The sequence below is a fragment of the Leopardus geoffroyi genome, chromosome A2 (genome assembly GCF_018350155.1).
Source record: "Leopardus geoffroyi isolate Oge1 chromosome A2, O.geoffroyi_Oge1_pat1.0, whole genome shotgun sequence".
NCBI lineage: Eukaryota > Metazoa > Chordata > Mammalia > Carnivora > Felidae > Leopardus > Leopardus geoffroyi.
In genome coordinates this window covers 75,988,511-76,003,733 of record NC_059331.1, presented here as the reverse complement: position 1 = coordinate 76,003,733, position 15,223 = coordinate 75,988,511, and the positions used below count along the sequence as shown (strand labels likewise).

Sequence of the window (15,223 nt, the reverse complement as noted above, 5' to 3'; positions counted from 1 at the left end):
GAATATATAAAACCTAAGGTGAGAGTTGTATTTATCTACTGTGAAAACAAAACAAAACAAATCAAAATAAAAACCACCCAGCACACATACAATTTTATGCACTCCACACAACCTAATTTTGGGCACTCTTAAAAAAAAAACAGGTTTGGGGCGCCTGGGTGGCGCAGTCGGTTAAGCGTCCGACTTCAGCCAGGTCACGATCTCGCGGTCCGTGAGTTCGAGCCCCGCGTCAGGCTCTGGGCTGATGGCTCAGAGCCTGGAGCCTGTTTCCGATTCTGTGTCTCCCTCTCTCTCTGCCCCTCCCCCGTTCATGCTCTGTCTCTCTCTGTCCCAAAAATAAATAAACGTTGAAAAAAAAAATTAAAAAAAAAAAAAAAAACAGGTTTGAGGTTTAAACTTTCGGGTGAATTCCAAGAAGGAAAATGTTAGCATGATTATGTTAAAGGTTAATATATCCTCAAGAGCTGACTTTAAAGTGCCCTAAATGTCTCTTTCTTTTCCATACAGTGACTTGAGTCATACTGTGCACCTGAAACTAATAGAGCGCTCTATGTTAACTAACTGAAATTAAAATAAAAGCTTTTTAAAAAGATAAGTAAAAATCTCTTATCATCATGCATTGATTAAAGTAAAGACAGTAAGGTAACAACTTTTCATAATAAAATGTGAACGTGTCCTACGTGCTCTTGCTTAGTCGTGGCTGGTCATGCTTGGGCAAGATGACTTTTATCTCTTTTCAGTGTCACTTCATTGTTCTGTGTTTTCATGCATATATATATACATATACAAGCTTTTATCACAATCAGAGCAACAAAAATCTTACAAGAAACAGCACTAGAAATCTGCTGCAGAATTGCAATTAACAGAAATGCCCTCGTTAGCTTTGTTGTCAAAAGAAGACCTTGGGAGACATTCGTTGCAGAAATAAGTGCCCAGCAAGACACGTCGTAACCCGGAACTGCCCCCTTACCCTCGTCATCACCGGGGAACTTACTACACTTGTTACTTTTCTCCACTCCCTGGAAAAATGAAAACCTAACAGACACTTCAGCCCAGCGGTTACATTAAATTTAAGTTTTGCCCATTTGTTTCCTCTCTGTGTCTTAGCTGTAGATATGAACAGTTAGAGCTGTCTGTGTAATGTTACTTTCGCTACTTTTAGGAAAGGATATAAAAAATACAGTAAGTGTAGAAATAAATTCATCCATGCAATGTTTTCAACAGCAAACATTGCCACTGATACAATGCTGCGTGCTCTTCATCAGAGCCCAGGTGACAGCAAAGGTAATTGCTTGACCCTGATTTCCTCATTGGACAAAGAATCTGTGAAATAACAAACATTCAACTGAGTACCTTTTAAAGATCTAATTGGCTGGTAACGGATCTATTTATGAATCAGGGAGCATCTTATCCGGCAAGTAGAGGGGAGCTCCCAGGAGCCATAAGAAAAGAAGTCTTTCAAGATTGAAAGGGAGGGAAAAAGAAGTTATTAGCAAGGAATCCATTATTTCAGGCAAGGTCACCATCCTAAGGGGAAGAGAAGGGGCCAGTCAGTAAACTTCCTAGTGCGGACCAGGAAATTCCATGCCCTGGTTAAAGGCAAAGTTCTGGGCGTTGAAACTATAGCTGAGCAGGGATGAAGTCTTGATTTACTGACTTGGGGTCTGGAGCTGAGTGAGGCCATTTTGAGTCTGTGGTTTTCTTTTTAACAGCCCAGCCTTTTGATCAGACTCTCAGCTTAACTGAGAGATGAGATCAAAATGGGAGGCATTGACATTACTCTCAGCAGCAGCTCTGAGACATATTTGTTGTCCTTCTGTGTGATACTCACAGGTCATGACCTTTTGGCTTCACCCTGTAATGTTCACAGGTTACCACTTCAGGTTTACAATTTTTGAGTGGGTTGTTCTCTTTGTTCTTTTTGGATGTTCCAGTCTTAGAGAGTTCATTTGTTTGTAGGTTACCAGCTCTGAACTTACACTTGGAGCTTTAGAGAGAACATTACACACCAGGAATATTATTATGATTACCATAAACAAGACAGTTCCAATGTTTGGAGTGCAATTTGAGGCCATGGTCCCCAAGACACAAAGCTATGAAAATCAAATAATTAAGAAAGGCTCCGCTGAAGCAGTCGCATTTTTTACCAAGTGGCTTGCTCAGTGATCTGACGTTGTTGAGTTTTAACTTCCCCAGAACTGTTAATCGGGGTAGAGCAGGTGGTCTTGGTTAGAGGACAGACCCAGCCTTGCTCAGCTAAGAGATCATCAAGGGCTATCTTATTTTCAAGAATTACTTTGGTCAGAGTCTAAGGATATTTGTTAAGCAGCCATTGCTTTAGTAAGAGATTCTGCAACAATTTTTAGAACGAAGGAGAAGGTCTTGCTCAAACCTCATTAACCTTGATCCCTAACCTGGAAGTAGGGCCTCACCAAAAGAGTGACTCTTGGTCACGAAAGCTTCCTGGGAGGTTCCTTCTAACTCAGGGTGTAAACTGAGGGGTGTCAGCCATTGAGATGTCTTCTTTAGCTTGAGAAAAGGTAGAAACAGGGCTAGATTTTCTCCTAGTCTGAAATAAAAGCTTGCCGTAAATTCCAAAGGTTACCCCCCTTGGCTGTGACCTGGGAGATAGAGATGATGGAGTTATCTTTCCAGACCGTTCGTCGGAAAGAAAAGAAGGTGAAAAGTTTTCACATTTGGTAGAAGTGTGAGATCTTGATCCATTGTCTTGGGCAAAAACACCCTACCTGCATGCCAGCTACATCACTTTCTTTCAATTTGACTCCGAAATGTCCAATGTCTGTGCAGGACCCAGTATCAGATAGAGACTGGAGCTGTGTGATGTGCACCTGAGGCTCAATACGTTTTAGTGTTACAGCAGGAGCACTTGGTAAGGTCCCTCTTCTACCGGGGGTTTGAGGGCTCTCTTCCTCTGATGACGAGTCCAAAATACCTAATCACCAGGCTGTAACTGTGACCTACAGGATCCTTTTAACTATAATCCTGGAAGGCTTCCATAAGCTGGTGGTGACAGGCTTGAGCATAAGACATGGTAGACGTACACCAGCTGGACAGACTAGCATGTGACACAAGGATCAACAGAAGGTTGTACTCTGAGAGAATGTCAAGAAGTTTGCAAGGTTTTCCTTAAGGTTCCTATGAGTTGCCCAGTAAGATAGGAGCCTTGGTCCCTGGAGATCACAGAAGATGTGCCCCAAGGGGGAAACACACTTTTTAAAAGTGTCTTCGCCATAGGGAGGGCATCAGCCTCTCGGCAGGGAAAGGCTTTAAACCTTCCAGAAATGTACAAACAATAACCGGGACATGTTGACAGCCCGCACTAAGTGGCAGTGGCGTGAAGTCCGGCTGCAGGTGTTCAAAGTGTCCCCAGGGAGGTGGTCTGGAGCCTTTGGAGACAAAATAATTTTTCCAGGATTGTGGACCCGACAGATCAGACATTGATGGCAAACCATTGTGTACTAGTCTAGAAGTCTTAACGCTGATGTCGGTTTATAACATGGGTCACTTTAAACGCCCTCTGGTGGGCAAAAGAATGAAAAAACAAAAATCAAGAAAATGGTTTTGCCATGGAGCCAGGAGGGGACCAAGTGACTGTCTTGATGTTCCCTTAGTCCAGACTCTTTCTTGAATACACTGCCACTGTTTATACACCTTGATTTCTCTGATTCAGAAGCAGACAGGTGTCATGTTCGAGGACATCAGGACTGCAAATGTCTGGCAGAACCAGAATCGACTTTAACTTCATGTGCCACAATCTTACAAACACAACGTAAAGAACACTTAGTATGAATTTCTCTTTGACAATGCTTCCCATGTAATGTAACATATCAAATAAAACCAAATTAGTTTAGCATGTCCTTTGGAATGTACCAGGTCAAAGAGACTTAAGCTGACCAAAACACTAAAGAAAACAAATAAACAAACCTAACCCTTTGCCCTTTGGACAAAGAGAAACCAAATTCTAACGTTACACCTTCTTACTTTTGATTTGAAAATCCTTTCTTCCAAACTTAGTCAGTCCTGACCACGTATAACATTTTTTTCTAAACATCCCCTTTTACAAACCACTTTCTCCTTTACATCCAGAATTTGTCCTGAGTTTACCCTTTTTAGATGACCAGCCTTGCTTTAGGAAAAAATTCCTTTCTTTTTTTGCCCTCAAAAATATAACCCCATTCATCATACTTTTTCTTACTGAAAACACACATCTTACTTTTTTTTTTTTTTTTTTTTTTTTTGCATTCTGGGTTGTTTCCCTTATTATTTCCAGTAGTTCTCGTTAAATTATTAGAACTGTTAACTCCTAGTTAACCTTCAATTTTAATGAAAACTAATAAGGAAGCAGTTGTGCACTGTTAAACAGTATTCTTTAGATTGGCACATTTATGAATACGTTTCATAATTTCTAGAAACCTGTGCTTCTTCAAAAAACAATCTTTCAGTAAGCACAAAACACATTAACAAGCAGGCCCCAACATATCTTCAGTTTCCAAAAGTAGATAAACCTATGTTCATTTATTAATAATTAACTATTTTATCATACTTGGAAATGATCTAGATATTTAATGAATGTAACTGAATTTAACAGGTGCTCTAACTCAGCACAGCTTTAAAGTTTTAGCCTTCCAAAAAGTTTGGGGAGGCTAACACTGTATCTAAATTTTTATTTATTTTATTTACATTTATTCTATTGTTCCTAACAGTTTAGCTGAGGTTACCCATAGAAGCTTTCTGCGACCTGGGGAATGATGGATTAAACAGGTGATGGGGGTTAAGGAGTACCCTTGTCCTGACGGGCACAGGGTCTATTTTACAAAATGTCTATTTTGTACACATGAAATGAGTATAACACCATATGCTAACTAACTGGAATGGAAGTATAAAAATAAGAAAAATAAACTTACAAAACATCGAAGTTCATCATTCCCCCAAGCTATTTTTTTTAACGTTTTGTCACTGAGATCGCATCTACTTATTTGACTTTTAGTAGACCCAGGCACCTGAAAGTTTTAATTTTAGTGCTGATAAAGCAGTAAAGAAATGTCTCTTTTATTTAAACCAACAACTGAATATTTGCCCAGACCATGTGAAATCGAAACACCTTTGGGTTAGTTTCTATCTTTCCGAGAGTTTTAGAATGCCCAGTCCTCACAAGTGCTTGTCTAAAAACCAAAGAAATATAGAGCTCTTTGTAAACTAATGTTGACAATGTCTCCAGAGAGAAAAAATATCTCACATTGACGACATGTATTTGTGGACGCACAGATTGACGCAAAGACCCTTGAATCACTGACATTTATGGAGTAATTTATGGAGAAAGTGTTAAGATCTGTATGTGTCCCCAGGATTATGAAGGACACTGAGCCAGGGTTTAGGCACAAGAGACCTTTAGCAGTTTGTATTTGAAAAGGCCTCTTTCTCTTAGTTTCCCTCAGTCCCAGGCATTTGTGGGCTGTGTTTACATTTCAAAGATGCCATCAGATGGATCACTTTGAGGACAGAGAAAGAATGCAGGTTCCTCCAAGAAGGACTTTGCTTTCCTAAAGCCAGCCATCTGTAAGCCCTTTTCCAGAACTAGGAGAAGTGTGGCAGTGGGTGAAGGGACAGGGGAACTCCGGATTGACCCAAAAGCTGCGTTTCTAGTTCTGTTCACATTTGTCAGGACAGCTCCTCTCAGTGTCTCAAAGACTCAGATTTACATAAAATGATATCATGGGTTGATTGGACCTATCCAAGCACATGAGCCTCAATTTGCTTCCTTCCCTCTGGGTGCACAGTTTTAAGTATTCCTGGCAGATGGAATAACTCCCCTTGGGTGTAAGATGGGTCGCAGAGAGGAAGCTAAGGATATTACCCTCCCCAGATCAAGGGTCACCCACAGGGACAGCCAGAGGAAGAAACCCATAAGCCGCATGTCCCAGGCAGGCAGAGAGCTAAGAGCAGTGATTCAGGATGACGCCAGCAAGGAGGCAACGGCTGTCTCTGGGAGAGAAAGGATCCATAAGCAATGGGTGTGGATTTGGAAAGGTGGGACAACAGGAAATTGTTTATTGTCTTCTGAGACCACGCACTGTGGGCAGAGATTTGGAAGGAACTGATTCTCCTAAGAGTTTCCACCCATTGCTGGCTTCTGCCGTTTTTCTCTAGGATCCCTTCTGCAGCACTCCTATTTACCAGAATTTCCACTTGGCTGTTGAAGGGAATAACAGAGCAGTTTGCCAGAAAATCACCCAGTTTCATCAGCTCTGGGAGAGGCTCATTTGGGGCCCTCCTCTGAAAGCAGACATGGGGTATAAAACCATTAAGTTGGCAGACTTCTGTTTATGACTGTGCAGCCTTTTCTGAGTGGAAAATCATTTCAGCCCAGAGTGAGTGCTCAAAGGAGCAAAGAACGGAGCAGGAGGATTACGTCAGTCTTACAGACTTTTTTTAGTACCTCTTCCATCTATAATTTTTCATGAGCCTTTTGCAGTGAGTCATTCAACAAAATGACCTTGACATTTTAAAACCTCTAGGAAGCTTCTGCTTGCTGATTAAACTGAGGGGTCCTACTGTCTTTAACTGTAAAACCCTTGCTCTTAAGTGCCCTTCCTAAGTGGTCTTATCTAATTGGAAATTATATCTTTAACATCTGGGACCATAGTTCTTAGATGAAAAATAAGCAGGTGTACTGGAAGGTGGTGGGCTTGACACTTCAGGACTTGAGGATCCCATGAGCTAAGATTTGGAGCCAAACCGACACCTAAAAGGCATATGACCCGAATTGGGGATTGTGTGTATTTTACAGTATATGTCCTTACACAGAGGTTTTCCGGAGGTTGATGGGTGACCCAGTGATGACCCGACGACCCCTGCCCTCACCAACTTGTACCATCAGAGGAGTGTTCTTGAGGTAGCGAATGCTCTAACAGTCTTTAAATGTGGGACCTCTGAGGGGCGCCTGGGTGGCGCAGTCGGTTAGGCGTCCGACTTCAGCCAGGTCACGATCTCGCGGTCCGGGAGTTCGAGCCCCGCGTCAGGCTCTGGGCTGATGGCTCAGAGCCTGGAGCCTGTTTCCGATTCTGTGTCTCCCTCTCTCTCTGCCCCTCCCCCGTTCATGCTCTGTCTCTCTCTGTCCCAAAAATAAATAAACGTTGGAAAAAGAAAATTAAAAAAAAAATGTGGGACCTCTGAGATCCCTGTTGCCAGTAGCCTTTCTCTAAATGAAAGGAGACAATCGTGTGCACATTAGTGAATGGCCAATAAGAGAGGCTACTGCGTTCAGGACCCAAGAAGACTCCGTGTGCACCACCAACAATTCTCTTGGAACCTTACTGACTTTTCCAGCAGGGGAAGTGCGGTCTGAAAGGTTGGGGGCTTGGCTTCAGGCACACCTTTCTGCCAGCTCAGCTGGGCTCTGGCCAAACAGGCCAGTTCCACAGGGTTCCAGATAAACATGCCGGCTCAACCGGGCTCTGGGCATAACCCTTGCAGCCCAAGCTGACCTGTCCTGGAAAGGAAGGCCCATTAGATCAGCAGCCCGAATGCAAGGAGAGCGGAGCTTCGAACCAAGAGGAACTCACCCGCAGCCCTTGAAACCGGTGAGGAGGACAGTGAACTCAAAGGGCTCACGGTGACCACCGCTGTGTTTCGCCTTGTCTCTGAATGCCTCTGGGGGTCCACTTTGGATCTTCTGGCCTCCGCCAAACCTGTTAAAGAACAAAAACCCAACCAAGTAAATGTTAAAGATCCAATGACTGTATTTGTCAATCAGTGTATGAATCAGAGAGCATCCCATCTAGCATGTAGACAGGAGCTCCAAAGGAGGACAGGAAAGAAATCTTTTTTACAATAGAGAAGGAGCAGAAAAAAGGAAATTTTTAGCAAGGAATCCACTGATTTAGGCAAGGTCACCCTGACAGAGAAGGGAAGGGGTCCATTAGGAAACTTCTTAGTGCTGACCAGGAAAATTCCCTAGTCGACTGGTTAAAGGTTACTCTTCTGGGGCATTGAAATTGTACTTGGGTTAGGTATTAAGTCTTGGTGGAGTGACTTGGGGCTTTAAGCTGAGTGTTGCCATTTGGGGTTTGTGGGTTTTTGTTTTTTGCTTTTTCTTTTTTAACACTCCCAGAGGACAAAGGACAAAGTCTTACCTCAGAAATATATAGCAAAGCTCTTCACATGTCTTGCTATGTGTTTGCTCCCTGCTGCTTAAAAAGTGCTTGTTAACCACAGAGCAAGTACAAACTGGTTCCTTCTTATGGGCCCTCTGGGGGCATTTTATATTAATGTTCAGGACTTGACTTCTGAGTCTAGAGAGTTCCTGGCTCACAGCCGGGCCAGGGCACATTCAGCTCTGCTCCCATTGTCACATATGACCAGCCTCGGCACCAGTGGGGCTCCTTCAGGACACCATGTGTGAATCACCAGGGACCCTGGGTGATTAGGCAAAGTGTATTCGCCCTACTGTAGTGATCCTCCTGGGGACAGTGGTCAGTCCCACCTCCCTCCCAGGCCTGGCACACGCTCGGACGGCAGGAAGTGTTTGCTGGGCAGCATTTCCCAGGGGTAGAAATATATCCATTGTGGACAATGGGAGAATGTTTGTACACGCAACCTCACCCCTCTCTAGTTACCAAATTTCACCTTACAGTCTTACATAAAATTCAAATCTGGAACACCCAAGACCATACTAAAAACTCAGCAGCCAAATCACCATTTTTACTTGAGCTGCAATCCAGCACCATCAAAGGAGCAGCATTTTGTCACCTGTAACTGTCTAAAGGTGATACTTTGAGTAGACCAGATTGAGGTGAGAGGGAGTTTGACTATTGAGTAGAACATTCCCGAAAGACATGCGATTGTTCTTATTTCCTTATCAAGTAAGATCATAGAAAGTAGACTCTCCTTTTGAGCATTTATTGTGTGTGAGGCTGCTAGGTGCTTCCTCCATATTGTTTCATTCAATCCATACAGTGACTCTAAAAAACATCATTGTGACCTTCATATTTTGAATGATGAAACTGAGGCAATAAAGGCTAAGTGAATTGTTCTTGTGCTCTTTCTTTGTATGTTTCCACTTTAATTCTATGGGGAAGTAACAGGACATTTATGTGACCGTTAAAAGTAACTACGTTAAAGAAAGATTTCTATTTGCTTGTTTTCCATTAATTTTTGATAGACAAAGTGTGGTATTCCCTTTGAAACAAAGGGTTCTGAAAGGTTATCATCATGTGTATATGCACATACCTTTGTTTATTGAAGGAAACAGTATCTCTCGATTAACCCCTCCTTTATTATTCTCGTGTTTGACGGTACATTTGTGTTCTTTATCCATTGACTTTTTAGGCACGGTCAGCCACGTGTATTTCATGTATGTGTCCTTAGTCCTCATGGTGTCACCCTGCTGAGATTTCAGAATTGTTTTGCCATTCTTTTCTTTCCAATCTATCGTGATAACGTCAGGGAAAAAGTCCTCAAGAAGACAAAGATATGTTCCAGTGTTATGGAGTTTTACTTCATCAGCTGAAGGAAGAAAAATCGTGGACTTGGGGAAAATGTCTTCATCAGGATTTTTATCTGTGGGAGATATGCAATTGCAATGAAAACATTAGAGAAATGAAACATTCTGTGGTTTGGAACCACCTAACACACAGTAAAAGGAAGGAAAAGTTGCATAGGGTTAGGGCTTACTATGTATGACCTTTCATCCACAGTGGGTTCTGAGTTGCTCATTTTGTTACTTTCCATGGGAAAAGGGGTTATGTAAGTTGTCCAAAGTCATGGCTATTAAGGGCAGCACCTGGATTAATGTGGAATTTTTTGAAACAATACACAGTCACTTGTTGAAAGGGAATCTATTTCCACCCATACTTGACAATCTGTCACATTGGCCTTTTAGCTTCAAATAAGGATCCCATGTCCACTTCTGATACCGGATTTCTTCTGCTTGATTCCTGATTTTATAGACCATCTTGCTCTCACATCTGAATCACACCAGGATTTTGAGTAGAGTGATGTTTTAAGCTGCATCTCCAAATTATCTACAATGCCTTGAATTTAGAAGTGATGTGGCTAAATTTACAAAACGGCTATTAAAAATTTATTGATTGTTTCCAGAAATGCTCGTATTAACTTTATCAAGTATTGCACTACTCAGAATTCGGTTTGCTTTAAGAAATGTTCACTAAAGGCACATTTTAACGGGAATTTCGTTGTAGTTGATGCATGACTAAAAAGACACCATACTTTGACACTTAGAATCTTCCCCCAAATTCGAATCTGCCCTGGAAGCCTGCTTAAGTTGCTTTCACACACACAGTTTTCTTTGATTTCACCTGCTAAATAACATTACATGTAACTGGTAAAATGTTAACAGTTATGGTTCCAGAGTTTCTTGTAGACATAATGTGAAAAAATGCAATGAAACATCATAGTTGTCAAGGGCATGTCACTTGAGGTCTGGAATGTTCCTTGCTTGTACATTGATTGTTAATTAGTGATTGAAATTGTAAAGAGTAGAACCCTTCCAATTTGATTTCCAACTGAAACACAAACGTTAACACATTTTCTCTTTGGGCTAGTTAGGAGTTAGAATAATAATTTTCTGGACAATTTCCGAAGAAAAGAAGAATTTGATTTCTCCTTTGAGAAGAAAAGGAAAAAATATTCTTGAGAATTTCTGACAGTGCCTCAAAGTTCCTGATTTTTATACTAATCTGTAAGCAAACAATGACTTTTTTAACCACGCTATACATAGAATTAGATCATAATGCGGTTGTCTTAAACTTGTTCGTCTTGCATATACTGCAAATAGTATTTTATTGATTGTAATACTAAGAAAGTCTATATTTCTCCAACCATATACTTTGTTTTTCATTGTGAAAGCATGTTATAGAAAACAAGACTAATTTTTCAAAGTATATGATATTTACATGATTTTTGCCTCTAGTCAATACATTTAAGGAATCTAGTTTTCATGTTAGGAAGTTGTTTTTTTTATAAGATTACTTCTGATTCATCATCATAAAGAACTTGAAAATCAAATGATCTACTTGGAAAACTATTGGACAGGAAGACAGGATGCTTACCTCCTGTCCCTTTTCTTCAGCTAGATTCTGGAAGTTTCATTCTTTTCAGGATAGAAGGAATATTGAACTCCTATAACTTTCTCAATGTGATAATTACCTGAGCATTAAATAGTGTACTTGATTATATATGATTAGTGCCTACATTTTGGCTAATTATACTACATGTTTTTTCTTCCAACATTCTTTTTTAAACTTACTAGCAGTGTTTTTTATGGCCACAATCATTTTACTGATGCATAAAATAGAAACCAGTTCACAAAACAAATAAGTTGTCCATTACATTTCTATATATTCATAATCAAAAAATGTTTTAAGGTAAATTGCTTGAATTGTAGACATATTATTAGGACGAAGCAGTATGAATTCTATAGAAGTTAACCAAATGCAACCACACTTTCAATTAAGTGGGTATTTCAAACCTGCATTAATATTGACTCCAAATTTCTCAGTTTATTCTTCTAATTTTTCTTTTATTAAGTAAATAAAGCTATTTCATATGTAAATATGAATTTCAAATTTATGACATTTCTAAGTATATTTAAAAGGACTAACCATATCTGTAACTATATTTCTAAGTACATTCTAACCATATTTTCAACCATAGTTTTTCTACCATATACAAGCACGAATCCCAAACTTGGTAAAGTTAGAGATAATAGAAATTAAGATAAAGGGTTAAGGTTTAAATACACAGAAAAACTACAAAAATACAAAAACAAAACCCACATTTTAATTTCATTTTGTGGCCAAGTGAGGGAAAAGTTCATTAAATGAAACAAATACCTCTAAATTCAAGTTATTTGTCTATCAGTGCACAGGAAGGTCACTTTCCACTGGAGCAGTTAGAAGCACAGCTGAATCCTCGGGCAAATTTCTGCTCTATCATTATGATTGGCTACAGACCCTCCATACTGGATACTATTGTCCCTTTAGGTTTGAAATGGGACAACTTCTTAGGGCATACCCACTGCATATCCAGCACCCGTTATATGTTAGACAACATGCCAAGTAATTTATTCACAGTCTCTCATTTAATTCTCATATGACTCCTGCTGAATGCCTCCTGTTATCCCACCTGATGGATGAGGAAACTGAGGGCAGAGAATAATCGCCAAATTCACATAAGCAGTACGTGGTAGAGAAGGGGCTCCAGGTCAGCCTGGGGCAAATCCCGGGCTCTCTGACTACACCCTTTCACCGTCAGGAAAGGAAATGTGTCAACTCACAAAGCACATCTGTCGTGATCAACTTCATTCTTGGAACAAACCCTTTCACGACAGTTACACACGATGTACATGAACACTTTATACAAGTCCACACGGACACAAGGTCTGATCTTATTACAGAATTTTCACAATGTTGTCTACGCTGACCTTTACTGTAAGGATTGATATTAAAATCTCTCCTAAGATTTCCACCACCAAACATGCTATAGAAATGAGAAAGTATATTATTAACATTACCATGATTATTAGCAATTTGTTTAGATGATTGTGTGCTCCAACATGACATTTTAATCGCATGGGACCACATCTTTCTTACTAATGGGAATACAGTACTCGAGGTAATGATTGGATCTATGTAAGTCAAGCATGGAGACTCATTCCTTCGTTTGCACCCCACTTTGCTCTACTATGTCTCGATTCACTCAGCCATCATCACTGGAATGTGCCTTTGACACACCAGTTAATAGGCAATCGCTTGTCTTGTCCACTGTATTTCCAGTGTTAAGAACGTCAAAGGGAACATTGGCTAAAGCCTAGTAACATGCGGTCAGTTCATGGAACTGCTTCACCTGCGTGGTCCAAAGCAAATGTCTCTTTTCCCACCAACAGCATAATCCATGTGCATTCTAAGCTTTCACCAGAAATTTCTACCTCCAACTGCCTTTCTTTCGGATCCTGCCTAAGTTTGCCTTGAATCTCCTACAGTGGGATTTCAGGCCAAATGACTAGATCAAAGGCAGTTGCCTGGTCCTCCAAGTCTCCTATTGTCACATTAGATCACCAGACTGCATGATCCCTGACCCTGTCGGCTGATTATCACCATCTGTGAATGACATTCAATGTCATGGTGCCCATAGTAATGATGCAGTTGTAGCATGAAATGCATTTGTGTAAAAACCACCTTATCCACTATATAAAACGGATGTGGAAGGCGATTCCCACTCTTCACTTCATATTCCCCCAAAAGGACTCATGCTTTGAGTGTTTTTTCTAATTTTATGATAGATAAGGCATAACATCTTTGAAACTCTGGTGTACTTCATTTTATCACTTAACACAAAGTATGTACTCCACCACATTTTTCTCCTACTTGTGAACATAAAATTTTATCCTGTGCTTCTTTCTAGATCATCACAGGCCTTTTTTTTTTTTTCTTGTTCTTCTGCTTTCCTTAGTGCTTTTGATCTTTTATTTTTATTTCATGGCCTAACTGTAGTTGTGTCTTTTATTTGAGGCCTTCTCAAATAGATGATGGAAAGAGACAGTATAAACAAATGAGAAACCATTGGTGTGTTCGGCCCCAGGGCTTCAGAGCTGAGGAAGGTCTAACTCAGAGATCACATGAAAAACAAAAGAAGAGGTTTCCAAATCCCTCTCTGTGATACAAACGCAAAACGTGTGGAATTCAACCACTCTGAAACGCCAGAGAAGAAGGTGAGGCTTGCGTTCCCAACATCATCCCTCACGAAAGAGGGGTTGTCTTATGTTTCAGTCCTGGGCCACTTATTAAAAGAGGCTCTTCTAATCCATTCAACTTTGATCCAATAATACTACTTGGACAGAATACCAACCTGAAATAAACCCGATGAGACTAGTTTTGGGAGTCGCACTGGTAAAAGACAATAAGCAGTTTAATGTGGATTTAGTAAATCCGACTTGGGACTAAAGACTCTATACTTCGTGCTTCTGTCTCACACACATAGAAAGACAGTATAAACGAAAAGAATGCTTTTATTTTGTAAGTGGGTGAATTGTCTCTTCCAATAAAATATCTAGGGACATCATCATCTGGGAATCCCAAAACAGACACTCAGACCCTATGATAACTCAGAAATATGCTCCGAAGTATACATGTTAGATGTGTATGAAGGGTTTGAAAAAAATTTTTAATGAAATGTGAGGGCAGAGATAAGCAGTATTTCTCAAATGATATTTATAATGATGTAATTTTTAATCTGTAGGCATAATCCAATGAAGATATTAATTATAAGTGAAGATTTAATTTTATGGGTATTATTATAATTTTATGTATTCAAGTTGTAAAACCTCTCCTTTTTTACATCCAGAGGTTTCCGCCAAAAAATGTGAGATCCCCTGATGTTCAGGCTAACAATGTCTCAGGTGATGCCTACTACATTCAACTCATTTTTAGAATCATGTAACAATGGGTCTTAGAAACTGAAGGAATTCTGCCAATACTGACCAATTGTTCCAAAATGACCTGTAGACCAGATCATACTTAATACATTTGTATGAATGAATACTCATGATTCATAAAGTACTTTAGTAGGTGATTATTTGAATTCTATAGGATTGCCTTTCTTTTTTAAATCACTGACCATGTCTGAGCCTCTGTGGTAGCTATTTCTAACAGAAAGTGATAGATCCAGGATCACAGTCCATATTTTTTTCTGCACTACACTCTCCTAAAAACACTTTTTAAAGGACGTCATGAATTGTATCTGTGTCACCATATTTAATTAGATTGCTATAATTTATATTGCAGTCGGGTGGAAAAAAGAGGACCAGAATGCTGTGTTTCAATTTATTCTTTGTGCCTATGACCACAACCACTAAGGAAACCAAAAAATATCATTAGATTTCACAATTCCAATGTTTTACCAGCATTGTGAAAATTCTTTGAAAACCTGTAGTTGACTAGATCTGGCAATCTAGAAACATCCCTGGGAGGTGTTCCCCCTCATCCAGGCAAAATTTCATCTCTAAGGCTAATGAAGAATGAACACATTTACTAGGCTGAATGTAGAAAAACAAACAAACAAACAAACAAACAAACAAACAAACCTAGCTCATGACATTAATGGATATGTTTGCACAGTTCAATGTGTCCATCCCTGGTATGAATCAGCTTCTGACAAAATGACAAGTTCAGCAATTTTTGTTCAT

General features: G+C 40.1%; 1 gene segment (V, D, J or C); it reads right to left on the bottom strand.

Annotated features, from left to right (window-relative positions):
* The window catches only part of LOC123606265, an 81,204-nt gene that overhangs the window by 46,294 nt on the left and 19,687 nt on the right, over positions 1 to 15,223 (bottom strand). Inside the window, 1 exon segment of the C gene segment in view lies at positions 9,250 to 9,579. Coding sequence covers positions 9,250 to 9,579 — 330 coding nt within the window.